This window comes from Protomyctophum parallelum (assembly GCF_964188405.1).
Source record: "Protomyctophum parallelum genome assembly, chromosome: 16".
NCBI classification, from domain to species: domain Eukaryota; kingdom Metazoa; phylum Chordata; class Actinopteri; order Myctophiformes; family Myctophidae; genus Protomyctophum; species Protomyctophum parallelum.
In genome coordinates, this window is record NC_139711.1 from 42,074,384 (window position 1) to 42,091,925 (window position 17,542).

At 45.8% G+C, this 17,542-nt stretch overlaps 1 protein-coding gene across 1 annotated transcript in view; it reads left to right on the forward strand.

Moving 5' to 3' along the window:
* The window catches only part of cfap96 (cilia and flagella associated protein 96), a gene marked incomplete at both ends in the record, with an annotated part of 8,059 nt that extends 5,964 nt beyond the window's left edge, over positions 1–2,095 (forward strand). Inside the window, 1 exon segment of the mRNA XM_083786355.1 lies at positions 2,041–2,095. Within this exon segment, the coding sequence (XP_083642481.1) occupies positions 2,041–2,095 (55 nt within the window).
* Between the last annotated feature and the right edge of the window lie 15,447 nt (positions 2,096–17,542).

The following is a 17,542-nucleotide window of genomic DNA, read 5'->3' on the forward strand; positions in this document are numbered from 1 at the left end:
TCCTCCTCTCTTCCTCCTCTCTCTCTCTCTCCTCCTCTCTCTCTCTCCTCCTCTCTCCTCCTCTCTCTCCTCCCTCTCTCTCTCCTCCTCTCTCTCTCTCCTCCTCCTCTCTCTCTCTCCTTCTCTCTCTCTCTCCTCCTCCTCTCTCTCTCTCCTCTCTCTCTCTCCTCCTCTCATCTCTCTCCTCTCTCTCTCTCTCCTCTCTCTCTCTCTCTCCTCTCTCTCTCTCCTCCTCTCTCTCTCTCCTCCTCCTCTCTCTCTCCTCCTCCTCTCTCTCTCCTCCTCTCTCTCTCTCCTCCTCTCTCTCTCTCCTCCTCTCTCTCTCTCCTCCTCCTCTCTCTCTCCTCCTGTCTCTCTCTCCTCCTCTCTCTCTCTCCTCCTCTCTCTCTCTCCTCCTCTCTCTCTCTCCTCCTCCTCTCTCTCTCTCCTCTCTCTCTCTCTCTCCTCTCTCTCTCCTCCTCGCATCTCTCTCCTCCTCTCTCTCTCTCCTCCTCCTCTCTCCTCTCTCTCTCTCTCCTCCTCTCTCTCTCTCCTCCTCTCTCTCCTCTCTCTCTCTCTCCTCCTCTCTCTCCTCTCTCTCTCTCTCCTCCTCTCTCTCTCTCTCTCCCTCCTCTCTCTCTCTCCTCCTCTCTCTCCTCTCTCTTTCTCTCTCCTCCTCTCTCTCTCTCCCCTCCTCCTCTCTCTCTCTCCTCCTCTCTCTCTCTCCTCCTCTTTCATCTCTCCTCCTCTCTCTCTCTCCTCCTCCTCCTCTCTCTCCTCCTCTCTCTCTCTCTCCTCCTCTCTCTCTCTCCTCCTCTCTCTCTCTCCTCCTCTCTCTCTCTCCTCTCCTCTCTCTCTCCTCCTCTCTCTCTCTCCTCCTCTCTCTCTCTCCTCCTCTCTCTCTCTCCTCCTCCTCTCTCTCTCCTCCTGTCTCTCTCTCCTCCTCTCTCTCTCTCCTCCTCTCTCTCTCTCCTCCTCTCTCTCTCTCCTCCTCCTCTCTCTCTCCTCCTCTCTCTCTCTCCTCCTCTCTCTCTCTCCTCCTCTCATTCTCTCTCCTCCTCCTCTCTCTCTCCTCCTCTCTCTCTCTCCTCCTCCTCTCTCTCTCCTCCTCTTCTCTCTCTCCTCCTCTCTCTCTCTCCTCCTCTCATCTCTCTCCTCCTCTCTCTCTCTCCTCCTCTCTCTCTCTCTCCTCCTCTCTCTCTCTCTCCTCCTCTCTCTCTCTCCTCCTCTCTCTCTCTCCTCCTCCTCTCTCTCTCTCCTCCTCTCTCTCTCTCCTCCTCTCTCTCTCTCCTCCTCTCATCTCTCTCCTCCTCTCTCTCTCTCCTCCTCTCTCTCTCTCCTCCCTCTCTCTCTCCTCCTCGCATCTCTCTCCTCCTCTCTCTCTCCTCCTCTCTCTCCTCTCTCTCTCTCTCTCCTCTCTCTCTCTCTCTCCTCCTCTCTCTCTCTCCTCCTCTCTCTCCTCCTCTCTCTCTCTCTCCTCCTCTCTCTCTCTCCCCTCCTCCTCTCTCTCTCTCTCCTCTCTCTCTCTCCTCCTCTTTCTCTCTCCTCCTCCTCTCTCTCTCCTCCTCCTCCTCTCTCTCCTCCTCTCTCTCTCTCCTCCTCTCTCTCTCCTCTCTCTCTCTCCTCCTCTCTCTCTCCTCTCTCTCTCCTCCCAGTGCAGAGCGTCACAGGTTTCACACTCTCCTCTCTCTCCTCCTCTCTCTCTCTCTCCTCCTCTCCTCTCTCTCCTCCTCTCTCTCTCTCCTCCTCTTTCTCTCTCTCCTCCTCCTCTCTCTCTCCTCCTCCTCCTCTCTCTCTCTCCTCCTCTCTCTCTCTCCTCCTCTCTCTCTCTCCTCCCGGTGCAGAGCATCATCAGCCTGAACGTCAACAGGTTTCACACTCTCATCTCTCTCCTCCTCTCTCTCTCTCCTCCTCTCTCTCTCTCCTCCTCTCTCTCTCTCCTCCTCTCTCTTTAAACATAGAGTTTGTGTCCTCTTTTTGTGGTTGAATAAAGTGTTTAATAGCTCTATAGTCTGATAGTAATCATTGCTATAAAGTGCTTAATAGTTTGTGTCATTTCAGGTCGGTACACTCGTCAAACTACACTTCCACTATCCCGGCTATCATGACCTACTGACCTACCAACTACATTACCCAGCCTGCATCACTGTGACTACATTACGCAGGCTGCATCACCACTGTGACTACATTGACCAGCCTGCACCACCACTGTGACTACATTACCCAGGCTGCACCACCACTGTGACTACATTACCCAGGCTGCACCACCACTGTGACTACATTATCCAGGCTGCACCACCACTGTGACTACATTACCCAGCCTGCACTACTGTGACTACATTGACCAGCCTGCACCACCACTGTGACTACATTACGCAGGCTGCATCACACTGTGACTACATTACCCAGGCTGCTTCTCCAGCAAAAGAATGTGATAGTTAATACAGACTACTGAAGCCGGGCAGCTAACGCATTACATTGGGGGATATTTACAGCCGCGTATATTGTCCACTACTGCAGTGTACACTATAAAATTATCTGAATTTATTATGAATCCGTGCGTACTATTTAGTAGCTACTATAGCTTAATTCGGACCTTTTAAAAAGTAATTTGGCAGTACTAAATTGTATGTTAGTGTGGTATTTCGGACGAGCCTTGTGACTTCAATGGATGGATGATGGGGCACAGAGCACAGATGAATATACATTTACTCAGACAAAGAGATTATGTTTAACTTATTCCATCAGTATTATGGCTGTATGTGCATTAAGTAGTTAGTGGACATTTACACATGGGGCAGAGTGGGGCACTCTTATTTGATTACTGTACTTGCGGTGTCCACAAAGACTGATGTGTTTGCCTTTGAAATTAGTTTTAGAATGTGCTGCTATATAAATAAAATATATTATATCATTTTTTTATTTCTTTTAATACAAAAAAATTGACTTACATTTTCATTCCTCAAGCTTCTATAGAGCCAAAAAGAGTTTTCAAATAAAATTATTATTAAACGTGGTGTAGTGTTTTGAGCTAAAACAGTTAAAGCTCTATCTCTCCAGCTTGTTATTAAACGTAAATAATATATTTTCAGGTGGGTTGCCAATTTAAACCAACCAGGAGTGAGTGCCCATTTATCGGCCTCGGTAGAGAGAACTAATTCATCATCTTCAATTTTATAGTTGATCCAGTTCCAAATCATCACTTCCAAAGGGCTATCCTGACCTGAAAATGTATGTTCTGTTTATTACAGAGCTGGAGAAACATGGATCGAGACACATGTTCTGTTACTGAGCAATGATTGCTATCAGAACATAGAGCTGCTGTATTTTAACAAAGTAAAAGTATATAATACAGATACAGCATTTAAAGCAGACCTTTGTCATGCACAACACCACTGTAAACATCTGTCAGGTCCGTCCACTCCTCATTTTCTCGAAGACTGTTCTTGTTTGCTTTTTCTTTATCAAACCAATGATGGGGAAAAGCAGTGAAAAGCTGTAGCTAAAATCTAAAAACGAAAAGCTTGTGTGTAACAAACGTTTCCCTGGTGGTGAATACAACAATTGTATCGGTTTCTTAAATCAGTGGTCAAGCACCTTTTCTGGTTCAGCGTACTGGAACAACGTTTACGGACCACCCATATCTGACCACTGAACACCAGCCTTTTCCCCGGCTATCGTGTTCAGTGGTCAGACAGCGTGCGTTTTCAGAGCATGTTTACTTCTAATGGTCAATCAATCAATCAACAGATTGTGTGCTGCTTTGGTTCATTGAAACTGGTATACTTTAATAAAGCTCCTACTTGGCAGTATCACAATGAAAACTCATTTTTAAGGTTTTAGATTAAAAACATCACGCCTGTCAGAGACATGCACAGACCAAGTTCAGTCAGGAAACGGACTGCCGGCCGGTCATCGTCAGCATCACGTTATCGTTCACTTCATCCAATCACACACACTCATTCCATCTTCATACCGACAATTTAAACTGGAAGTTTGCACTGCTCAATCTGCTTGCTTGTTTGCTGCTGCACACTGATACTGCTGCGCTGCTCAGTTTCTTTGCTGCTCACCCTCCACTCCACCTACCGCCTGTTGTTCTGGATCCGCTGTTTAGGTACGGGGGATTCGGAGTCCCTATGTTCGGGACTGATGCGCTTGATCTGAGTACCAAACCATAATAAATATATTGCTCATTTTATATTCAATAAATATATATTCCATCCATTCTTGAGTTGTCTTGAAAATACAATGTTGAAATACATTTTTCTTTTACATTAGTTTTAGTTTTTTAAATATTTGTCAAAATTCCATTTTTGCCACGATCGGACATAGAGAGCTGGCCCTGAATGACCATAACAGGTCTGTAACAAGGGGGTATTTGCAAATAAAACGCATGAGAACCACTAGTACTAGTTGGACTCCTAATGTGCCACAGTGTCGTAGTGAATCAGTACCAGTTGGACTCCTATAATGTGCCACAGTGTCGTAGTGAATCAGTACCAGTTGGACTCCTATAATGTGCCACAGTGTCGTAGTGAATCAGTACCAGTTGGACTCCTAATGTACCACAGTGTCGTAGTGAATCAGTACCAGTTGGACTCCTAATGTACCACAGTGTCGTAGTGAATCAGTACCAGTTGGACTCCTATAATGTGCCACAGTGTCGTAGTGAATCAGTACCAGTTGGACTCCTAATGTGCCACAGTGTCGTAGTGAATCAGTACCAGTTGGACTCCTAATGTGCCACAGTGTCGTAGTGAATCAGTACCAGTTGGACTCCTATAATGTGCCACAGTGTCGTAGTGAATCAGTACCAGTTGGACTCCTATAATGTGCCACAGTGTCGTAGTAAATCAGTACCAGTTGGACTCCTAATGTGCCACAGTGTCGTAGTGAATCAATACCAGTTGGACTCCTATAATGTGCCACAGTGTCGTAGTGAATCAGTACCAGTTGGACTCCTAATGTGCCACAGTGTCGTAGTGAATCAGTACCAGTTGGACTCCTATAATGTGCCACAGTGTCGTAGTGAATCAGTACCAGTTGGACTCCTATAATGTGCCACAGTGTCGTAGTGAATCAGTACCAGTTGGACTCCTATAATGTGCCACAGTGTCGTAGTGAATCAGTACTAGTTGGACTCCTATAATGTGCCACAGTGTCGTAGTGAATCAGTACCAGTTGGACTCCTATAATGTGCCACAGTGTCGTAGTGAATCAGTACCAGTTGGACTCCTATAATGTGCCACAGTGTCGTAGTAAATCAGTACCAGTTGGACTCCTATAATGTGCCACAGTGTCGTAGTGAATCAGTACCAGTTGGACTCCTAATGTACCACAGTGTCGTAGTGAATCAGTACCAGTTGGACTCCTATAATGTACCACAGTGTCGTAGTGAATCAGTACCAGTTGGACTCCTATAATGTGCCACAGTGTCGTAGTGAATCAGTACCAGTTGGACTCCTATAATGTGCCACAGTGTCGTAGTAAATCAGTACTAGTTGGACTCCTATAATGTACCACAGTGTCGTAGTGAATCAGTACCAGTTGGACTCCTAATGTACCACAGTGTCGTAGTGAATCAGTACCAGTTGGACTCCTATAATGTGCCACAGTGTCGTAGTGAATCAGTACCAGTTGGACTCCTAATGTACCACAGTGTCGTAGTGAATCAGTACCAGTTGGACTCCTAATGTGCCACAGTGTCGTAGTGAATCAGTACCAGTTGGACTCCTAATGTGCCACAGTGTCGTAGTAAATCAGTACCAGTTGGACTCCTAATGTGCCACAGTGTCGTAGTGAATCAGTACCAGTTGGACTCCTATAATGTGCCACAGTGTCGTAGTGAATCAGTACCAGTTGGACTCCTATAATGTGCCACAGTGTCGTAGTAAATCAGTACCAGTTGGACTCCTATAATGTGCCACAGTGTCGTAGTAAATCAGTACCAGTTGGACTCCTATAATGTACCACAGTGTCGTAGTGAATCAGTACCAGTTGGACTCCTATAATGTACCACAGTGTCGTAGTGAATCAGTACCAGTTGGACTCCTAATGTGCCACAGTGTCGTAGTGAATCAGTACCAGTTGGACTCCTAATGTACCACAGTGTCGTAGTAAATCAGTACCAGTTGGACTCCGATAATGTACCACAGTGTCGTAGTGAATCAGTACCAGTTGGACTCCTAATGTGCCACAGTGTCGTAGTGAATCAGTACCAGTTGGACTCCTATAATGTGCCACAGTGTCGTAGTGAATCAGTACCAGTTGGACTCCTATAATGTGCCACAGTGTCGTAGTAAATCAGTACCAGTTGGACTCCTATAATGTACCACAGTGTCGTAGTGAATCAGTACCAGTTGGACTCCTAATGTGCCACAGTGTCGTAGTGAATCAGTACCAGTTGGACTCCTAATGTGCCACAGTGTCGTAGTAAATCAGTACCAGTTGGACTCCTATAATGTACCACAGTGTCGTAGTGAATCAGTACCAGTTGGACTCCTATAATGTACCACAGTGTCGTAGTGAATCAGTACCAGTTGGACTCCTAATGTGCCACAGTGTCGTAGTGAATCAGTACCAGTTGGACTCCTAATGTACCACAGTGTCGTAGTAAATCAGTACCAGTTGGACTCCGATAATGTACCACAGTGTCGTAGTGAATCAGTACCAGTTGGACTCCTAATGTGCCACAGTGTCGTAGTGAATCAGTACCAGTTGGACTCCTATAATGTGCCACAGTGTCGTAGTGAATCAGTACCAGTTGGACTCCTATAATGTGCCACAGTGTCGTAGTAAATCAGTACCAGTTGGACTCCTATAATGTGCCACAGTGTCGTAGTGAATCAGTACCAGTTGGACTCCTATAATGTGCCACAGTGTCGTAGTGAATCAGTACCAGTTGGACTCCTATAATGTGCCACAGTGTCGTAGTAAATCAGTACCAGTTGGACTCCTATAATGTGCCACAGTGTCGTAGTGAATCAGTACCAGTTGGACTCCTATAATGTGCCACAGTGTCGTAGTGAATCAGTACCAGTTGGACTCCTAATGTACCACAGTGTCGTAGTAAATCAATACCAGTTGGACTCCTATAATGTGCCACAGTGTCGTAGTGAATCAGTACCAGTTGGACTCCTAATGTGCCACAGTGTCGTAGTAAATCAGTACCAGTTGGACTCCTAATGTGCCACAGTGTCGTAGTGAATCAGTACCAGTTGGACTCCTATAATGTACCACAGTGTCGTAGTGAATCAGTACCAGTTGGACTCCTATAATGTGCCACAGTGTCGTAGTGAATCAGTACCAGTTGGACTCCTATAATGTGCCACAGTGTCGTAGTAAATCAGTACCAGTTGGACTCCTATAATGTGCCACAGTGTCGTAGTGAATCAGTACCAGTTGGACTCCTATAATGTGCCACAGTGTCGTAGTGAATCAGTACCAGTTGGACTCCTATAATGTGCCACAGTGTCGTAGTAAATCAGTACCAGTTGGACTCCTAATGTGCCACAGTGTCGTAGTAAATCAGTACCAGTTGGACTCCTATAATGTGCCACAGTGTCGTAGTGAATCAGTACCAGTTGGACTCCTATAATGTGCCACAGTGTCGTAGTGAATCAGTACCAGTTGGACTCCTATAATGTGCCACAGTGTCGTAGTGAATCAGTACTAGTTGGACTCCTAATGTACCACAGTGTCGTAGTGAATCAGTACCAGTTGGACTCCTAATGTACCACAGTGTCGTAGTGAATCAGTACCAGTTGGACTCCTAATGTGCCACAGTGTCGTAGTGAATCAGTACCAGTTGGACTCCTAATGTGCCATAGTGTCGTAGTGAATCAGTACCAGTTGGACTCCTAATGTGCCATAGTGTCGTAGTGAATCAATACCAGTTGGACTCCTATAATGTGCCACAGTGTCGTAGTGAATCAGTACCAGTTGGACTCCTATAATGTGCCACAGTGTCGTAGTGAATCAGTACCAGTTGGACTCCTAATGTGCCACAGTGTCGTAGTGAATCAGTACCAGTTGGACTCCTATAATGTGCCACAGTGTCGTAGTGAATCAGTACCAGTTGGACTCCTAATGTGCCACAGTGTCGTAGTGAATCAGTACCAGTTGGACTCCTATAATGTGCCACAGTGTCGTAGTAAATCAGTACCAGTTGGACTCCTATAATGTGCCACAGTGTCGTAGTGAATCAGTACCAGTTGGACTCCTATAATGTGCCACAGTGTCGTAGTGAATCAGTACCAGTTGGACTCCTAATGTGCCACAGTGTCGTAGTGAATCAGTACCAGTTGGACTCCTATAATGTGCCACAGTGTCGTAGTGAATCAGTACCAGTTGGACTCCTATAATGTGCCACAGTGTCGTAGTGAATCAGTACCAGTTGGACTCCTATAATGTGCCACAGTGTCGTAGTAAATCAGTACCAGTTGGACTCCTATAATGTGCCACAGTGTCGTAGTGAATCAGTACCAGTTGGACTCCTATAATGTGCCATAGTGTCGTAGTAAATCAGTACCAGTTGGACTCCTAATGTACCATAGTGTCGTAGTGAATCAATACCAGTTGGACTCCTAATGTGCCACAGTGTCGTAGTGAATCAATACCAGTTGGACTCCTAATGTGCCACAGTGTCGTAGTGAATCAATACCAGTTGGACTCCTAATGTGCCACAGTGTCGTAGTGAATCAGTACCAGTTGGACTCCTAATGTACCACAGTGTCGTAGTGAATCAGTACCAGTTGGACTCCTATAATGTGCCACAGTGTCGTAGTAAATCAGTACCAGTTGGACTCCTAATGTGCCACAGTGTCGTAGTGAATCAATACCAGTTGGACTCCTAATGTGCCATAGTGTCGTAGTGAATCAGTACCAGTTGGACTCCTAATGTGCCATAGTGTCGTAGTGAATCAATACCAGTTGGACTCCTATAATGTGCCACAGTGTCGTAGTGAATCAGTACCAGTTGGACTCCTATAATGTGCCACAGTGTCGTAGTGAATCAGTACCAGTTGGACTCCTAATGTACCACAGTGTCGTAGTGAATCAGTACCAGTTGGACTCCTATAATGTGCCACAGTGTCGTAGTGAATCAGTACCAGTTGGACTCCTAATGTGCCACAGTGTCGTAGTGAATCAGTACCAGTTGGACTCCTATAATGTGCCACAGTGTCGTAGTAAATCAGTACCAGTTGGACTCCTAATGTACCACAGTGTCGTAGTGAATCAGTACCAGTTGGACTCCTAATGTGCCACAGTGTCGTAGTGAATCAGTACCAGTTGGACTCCTATAATGTACCACAGTGTCGTAGTGAATCAGTACCAGTTGGACTCCTATAATGTGCCACAGTGTCGTAGTAAATCAGTACCAGTTGGACTCCTATAATGTGCCACAGTGTCGTAGTGAATCAGTACCAGTTGGACTCCTATAATGTGCCACAGTGTCGTAGTGAATCAGTACCAGTTGGACTCCTATAATGTGCCACAGTGTCGTAGTAAATCAGTACCAGTTGGACTCCTATAATGTGCCACAGTGTCGTAGTGAATCAGTACCAGTTGGACTCCTATAATGTGCCACAGTGTCGTAGTGAATCAGTACCAGTTGGACTCCTATAATGTGCCACAGTGTCGTAGTAAATCAGTACCAGTTGGACTCCTATAATGTACCACAGTGTCGTAGTGAATCAGTACCAGTTGGACTCCTATAATGTGCCACAGTGTCGTAGTAAATCAGTACCAGTTGGACTCCTATAATGTGCCACAGTGTCGTAGTGAATCAGTACCAGTTGGACTCCTAATGTGCCACAGTGTCGTAGTGAATCAGTACCAGTTGGACTCCTATAATGTGCCACAGTGTCGTAGTGAATCAGTACCAGTTGGACTCCTATAATGTGCCACAGTGTCGTAGTAAATCAGTACCAGTTGGACTCCTATAATGTACCACAGTGTCGTAGTGAATCAGTACCAGTTGGACTCCTATAATGTACCACAGTGTCGTAGTGAATCAGTACCAGTTGGACTCCTATAATGTGCCACAGTGTCGTAGTAAATCAGTACCAGTTGGACTCCTATAATGTGCCACAGTGTCGTAGTGAATCAGTACCAGTTGGACTCCTATAATGTGCCACAGTGTCGTAGTAAATCAGTACCAGTTGGACTCCTATAATGTGCCACAGTGTCGTAGTGAATCAGTACCAGTTGGACTCCTAATGTGCCACAGTGTCGTAGTGAATCAATACCAGTTGGACTCCTATAATGTACCACAGTGTCGTAGTGAATCAGTACCAGTTGGACTCCTAATGTGCCACAGTGTCGTAGTGAATCAATACCAGTTGGACTCCTATAATGTGCCACAGTGTCGTAGTAAATCAGTACCAGTTGGACTCCTAATGTGCCACAGTGTCGTAGTGAATCAATACCAGTTGGACTCCTATAATGTGCCACAGTGTCGTAGTGAATCAGTACCAGTTGGACTCCTAATGTGCCACAGTGTCGTAGTGAATCAGTACCAGTTGGACTCCTAATGTGCCACAGTGTCGTAGTGAATCAGTACCAGTTGGACTCCTAATGTGCCACAGTGTCGTAGTGAATCAGTACCAGTTGGACTCCTAATGTGCCACAGTGTCGTAGTGAATCAGTACCAGTTGGACTCCTAATGTACCACAGTGTCGTAGTGAATCAGTACCAGTTGGACTCCTAATGTGCCACAGTGTCGTAGTGAATCAGTACCAGTTGGACTCCTATAATGTGCCACAGTGTCGTAGTAAATCAGTACCAGTTGGACTCCTATAATGTGCCACAGTGTCGTAGTGAATCAGTACCAGTTGGACTCCTATAATGTGCCATAGTGTCGTAGTAAATCAGTACCAGTTGGACTCCTATAATGTGCCACAGTGTCGTAGTGAATCAGTACCAGTTGGACTCCTAATGTGCCACAGTGTCGTAGTAAATCAGTACCAGTTGGACTCCTATAATGTGCCACAGTGTCGTAGTGAATCAGTACCAGTTGGACTCCTAATGTGCCACAGTGTCGTAGTAAATCAGTACCAGTTGGACTCCTATAATGTGCCACAGTGTCGTAGTGAATCAGTACCAGTTGGACTCCTATAATGTGCCACAGTGTCGTAGTGAATCAGTACCAGTTGGACTCCTAATGTGCCACAGTGTCGTAGTAAATCAGTACCAGTTGGACTCCTATAATGTGCCACAGTGTCGTAGTGAATCAGTACCAGTTGGACTCCTATAATGTGCCACAGTGTCGTAGTGAATCAATACCAGTTGGACTCCTATAATGTGCCACAGTGTCGTAGTGAATCAGTACCAGTTGGACTCCTATAATGTGCCACAGTGTCGTAGTGAATCAGTACCAGTTGGACTCCTATAATGTGCCACAGTGTCGTAGTGAATCAGTACCAGTTGGACTCCTAATGTGCCACAGTGTCGTAGTGAATCAGTACCAGTTGGACTCCTATAATGTACCACAGTGTCGTAGTGAATCAGTACCAGTTGGACTCCTATAATGTGCCACAGTGTCGTAGTAAATCAGTACCAGTTGGACTCCTAATGTGTCACAGTGTCGTAGTGAATCAGTACCAGTTGGACTCCTATAATGTGCCACAGTGTCGTAGTGAATCAGTACCAGTTGGACTCCTAATGTGTCACAGTGTCGTAGTGAATCAGTACCAGTTGGACTCCTATAATGTGCCACAGTGTCGTAGTGAATCAGTACCAGTTGGACTCCTATAATGTGCCACAGTGTCGTAGTGAATCAGTACCAGTTGGACTCCTAATGTGTCACAGTGTCGTAGTGAATCAGTACCAGTTGGACTCCTAATGTGCCACAGTGTCGTAGTGAATCAATACCAGTTGGACTCCTATAATGTGCCACAGTGTCGTAGTGAATCAGTACCAGTTGGACTCCTATAATGTGCCACAGTGTCGTAGTGAATCAGTACCAGTTGGACTCCTATAATGTGCCACAGTGTCGTAGTGAATCAGTACCAGTTGGACTCCTAATGTGTCACAGTGTCGTAGTGAATCAGTACCAGTTGGACTCCTATAATGTACCACAGTGTCGTAGTGAATCAGTACCAGTTGGACTCCTATAATGTGCCACAGTGTCGTAGTGAATCAGTACCAGTTGGACTCCTATAATGTGCCACAGTGTCGTAGTGAATCAGTACCAGTTGGACTCCTATAATGTGCCACAGTGTCGTAGTGAATCAGTACCAGTTGGACTCCTATAATGTGCCACAGTGTCGTAGTGAATCAGTACCAGTTGGACTCCTAATGTGTCACAGTGTCGTAGTGAATCAGTACCAGTTGGACTCCTATAATGTGCCACAGTGTCGTAGTAAATCAGTACCAGTTGGACTCCTAATGTGCCACAGTGTCGTAGTGAATCAGTACCAGTTGGACTCCTATAATGTGCCACAGTGTCGTAGTGAATCAGTACCAGTTGGACTCCTAATGTGCCACAGTGTCGTAGTGAATCAGTACCAGTTGGACTCCTAATGTGCCACAGTGTCGTAGTGAATCAGTACCAGTTGGACTCCTAATGTGCCACAGTGTCGTAGTGAATCAGTACCAGTTGGACTCCTAATGTGCCACAGTGTCGTAGTGAATCAGTACCAGTTGGACTCCTAATGTGCCACAGTGTCGTAGTGAATCAGTACCAGTTGGACTCCTATAATGTACCACAGTGTCGTAGTGAATCAGTACCAGTTGGACTCCTATAATGTGCCACAGTGTCGTAGTGAATCAGTACCAATTGGACTCCTAATGTGCCACAGTGTCGTAGTGAATCAGTACCAGTTGGACTCCTATAATGTGCCACAGTGTCGTAGTGAATCAGTACCAGTTGGACTCCTATAATGTGCCACAGTGTCGTAGTAAATCAGTACCAGTTGGACTCCTATAATGTGCCACAGTGTCGTAGTGAATCAGTACCAGTTGGACTCCTATAATGTGCCACAGTGTCGTAGTGAATCAGTACCAGTTGGACTCCTATAATGTGCCACAGTGTCGTAGTAAATCAGTACCAGTTGGACTCCTATAATGTGCCACAGTGTCGTAGTAAATCAGTACCAGTTGGACTCCTATAATGTGCCACAGTGTCGTAGTGAATCAGTACCAGTTGGACTCCTAATGTACCACAGTGTCGTAGTGAATCAGTACCAGTTGGACTCCTATAATGTGCCACAGTGTCGTAGTAAATCAGTACCAGTTGGACTCCTAATGTGCCACAGTGTCGTAGTGAATCAGTACCAGTTGGACTCCTATAATGTGCCACAGTGTCGTAGTGAATAAGTACCAGTTGGACTCCTATAATGTGCCACAGTGTCGTAGTGAATCAGTACCAGTTGGACTCCTATAATGTGCCACAGTGTCGTAGTGAATCAGTACCAGTTGGACTCCTATAATGTACCACAGTGTCGTAGTGAATCAGTACCAGTTGGACTCCTATAATGTGCCACAGTGTCGTAGTGAATCAGTACCAGTTGGACTCCTAATGTGCCACAGTGTCGTAGTGAATCAGTACCAGTTGGACTCCTATAATGTGCCACAGTGTCGTAGTGAATCAGTACCAGTTGGACTCCTATAATGTGCCACAGTGTCGTAGTGAATCAGTACCAGTTGGACTCCTATAATGTACCACAGTGTCGTAGTGAATCAGTACCAGTTGGACTCCTATAATGTACCACAGTGTCGTAGTGAATCAGTACCAGTTGGACTCCTATAATGTGCCACAGTGTCGTAGTGAATCAGTACCAGTTGGACTCCTATAATGTGCCACAGTGTCGTAGTGAATCAGTACCAGTTGGACTCCTATAATGTGCCACAGTGTCGTAGTGAATCAGTACCAGTTGGACTCCTATAATGTGCCACAGTGTCGTAGTAAATCAGTACCAGTTGGACTCCTAATGTGCCACAGTGTCGTAGTGAATCAGTACCAGTTGGACTCCTATAATGTGCCACAGTGTCGTAGTGAATCAGTACCAGTTGGACTCCTATAATGTGCCACAGTGTCGTAGTGAATCAGTACCAGTTGGACTCCTATAATGTGCCACAGTGTCGTAGTAAATCAGTACCAGTTGGACTCCTATAATGTGCCACAGTGTCGTAGTAAATCAGTACCAGTTGGACTCCTAATGTGCCACAGTGTCGTAGTGAATCAGTACCAGTTGGACTCCTATAATGTGCCACAGTGTCGTAGTGAATCAGTACCAGTTGGACTCCTAATGTGCCACAGTGTCGTAGTGAATCAGTACCAGTTGGACTCCTAATGTGCCACAGTGTCGTAGTGAATCAGTACCAGTTGGACTCCTAATGTGCCACAGTGTCGTAGTGAATCAGTACCAGTTGGACTCCTAATGTGCCACAGTGTCGTAGTGAATCAGTACCAGTTGGACTCCTAATGTGCCACAGTGTCGTAGTGAATCAGTACCAGTTGGACTCCTATAATGTGCCACAGTGTCGTAGTGAATCAGTACCAGTTGGACTCCTATAATGTGCCACAGTGTCGTAGTAAATCAGTACCAGTTGGACTCCTAATGTGCCACAGTGTCGTAGTGAATCAGTACCAGTTGGACTCCTATAATGTGCCACAGTGTCGTAGTAAATCAGTACCAGTTGGACTCCTAATGTGCCACAGTGTCGTAGTGAATCAGTACCAGTTGGACTCCTATAATGTGCCACAGTGTCGTAGTGAATAAGTACCAGTTGGACTCCTATAATGTGCCACAGTGTCGTAGTGAATCAGTACCAGTTGGACTCCTAATGTACCACAGTGTCGTAGTGAATCAGTACCAGTTGGACTCCTAATGTGCCACAGTGTCGTAGTGAATCAGTACCAGTTGGACTCCTATAATGTGCCACAGTGTCGTAGTGAATCAGTACCAGTTGGACTCCTATAATGTGCCACAGTGTCGTAGTAAATCAGTACCAGTTGGACTCCTATAATGTGCCACAGTGTCGTAGTGAATCAGTACCAGTTGGACTCCTAATGTACCACAGTGTCGTAGTGAATCAGTACCAGTTGGACTCCTAATGTGCCACAGTGTCGTAGTGAATCAGTACCAGTTGGACTCCTATAATGTACCACAGTGTCGTAGTGAATCAGTACCAGTTGGACTCCTATAATGTGCCACAGTGTCGTAGTAAATCAGTACCAGTTGGACTCCTATAATGTGCCACAGTGTCGTAGTAAATCAGTACCAGTTGGACTCCTAATGTGCCACAGTGTCGTAGTAAATCAGTACCAGTTGGACTCCTATAATGTGCCACAGTGTCGTAGTAAATCAGTACCAGTTGGACTCCTATAATGTGCCACAGTGTCGTAGTGAATCAGTACCAGTTGGACTCCTAATGTGCCACAGTGTCGTAGTAAATCAGTACCAGTTGGACTCCTATAATGTGCCAGTGTCGTAGTGAATCAGTACCAGTTGGACTCCTAATGTGCCACAGTGTCGTAGTGAATCAGTACCAGTTGGACTCCTAATGTGCCACAGTGTCGTAGTGAATCAGTACCAGTTGGACTCCTAATGTGCCACAGTGTCGTAGTGAATCAGTACCAGTTGGACTCCTATAATGTGCCACAGTGTCGTAGTGAATCAGTACCAGTTGGACTCCTAATGTGCCACAGTGTCGTAGTGAATCAGTACCAGTTGGACTCCTATAATGTGCCACAGTGTCGTAGTGAATCAGTACCAGTTGGACTCCTAATGTGCCACAGTGTCGTAGTGAATCAGTACCAGTTGGACTCCTAATGTGCCACAGTGTCGTAGTGAATCAGTACCAGTTGGACTCCTTTAATGTGTCACAGTGTCGTAGTGAATCAGTACTAGTTGGACTCCTAATGTGCCACAGTGTCGTAGTGAATCAGTACCAGTTGGACTCCTAATGTGCCACAGTGTCGTAGTGAATCAGTACCAGTTGGACTCCTAATGTGCCACAGTGTCGTAGTGAATCAGTACCAGTTGGACTCCTTTAATGTGTCACAGTGTCGTAGTGAATCAGTACTAGTTGGACTCCTAATGTGCCACAGTGTCGTAGTGAATCAGTACCAGTTGGACTCCTAATGTGCCACAGTGTCGTAGTGAATCAGTACCAGTTGGACTCCTAATGTGCCACAGTGTCGTAGTGAATCAGTACCAGTTGGACTCCTAATGTGCCACAGTGTCGTAGTGAATCAGTACCAGTTGGACTCCTATAATGTGCCACAGTGTCGTAGTGAATCAATACCAGTTGGACTCCTATAATGTGCCACAGTGTCGTAGTGAATCAGTACCAGTTGGACTCCTTTAATGTGTCACAGTGTCGTAGTGAATCAGTACTAGTTGGACTCCTAATGTGCCACAGTGTCGTAGTGAATCAGTACCAGTTGGACTCCTAATGTGCCACAGTGTCGTAGTGAATCAGTACCAGTTGGACTCCTAATGTGCCACAGTGTCGTAGTGAATCAGTACCAGTTGGACTCCTAATGTGCCACAGTGTCGTAGTGAATCAGTACCAGTTGGACTCCTATAATGTGCCACAGTGTCGTAGTGAATCAGTACCAGTTGGACTCCTATAATGTGCCACAGTGTCGTAGTGAATCAGTACCAGTTGGACTCCTAATGTGCCACAGTGTCGTAGTGAATCAGTACCAGTTGGACTCCTAATGTGCCACAGTGTCGTAGTGAATCAGTACCAGTTGGACTCCTAATGTGCCACAGTGTCGTAGTGAATCAGTACCAGTTGGACTCCTTTAATGTGTCACAGTGTCGTAGTGAATCAGTACTAGTTGGACTCCTAATGTGCCACAGTGTCGTAGTGAATCAGTACCAGTTGGACTCCTAATGTGCCACAGTGTCGTAGTGAATCAGTACCAGTTGGACTCCTAATGTGCCACAGTGTCGTAGTGAATCAGTACCAGTTGGACTCCTAATGTGCCACAGTGTCGTAGTGAATCAGTACCAGTTGGACTCCTATAATGTGCCACAGTGTCGTAGTGAATCAATACCAGTTGGACTCCTATAATGTGCCACAGTGTCGTAGTGAATCAGTACCAGTTGGACTCCTAATGTACCACAGTGTCGTAGTGAATCAGTACCAGTTGGACTCCTAATGTACCACAGTGTCGTAGTAAATCAGTACCAGTTGGACTCCTAATGTGCCACAGTGTCGTAGTGAATCAGTACCAGTTGGACTCCTAATGTGCCACAGTGTCGTAGTGAATCAGTACCAGTTGGACTCCTATAATGTGCCACAGTGTCGTAGTGAATCAGTACCAGTTGGACTCCTATAATGTGCCACAGTGTCGTAGTGAATCAGTACCAGTTGGACTCCTAATGTACCATAGTGTCGTAGTGAATCAGTACCAGTTGGACTCCTAATGTACCATAGTGTCGTAGTGAATCAGTACCAGTTGGACTCCTAATGTACCATAGTGTCGTAGTGAATCAGTACCAGTTGGACTCCTAATGTACCATAGTGTCGTAGTGAATCAGTACCAGTTGGACTCCTATAATGTGCCACAGTGTCGTAGTGAATCAGTACCAGTTGGACT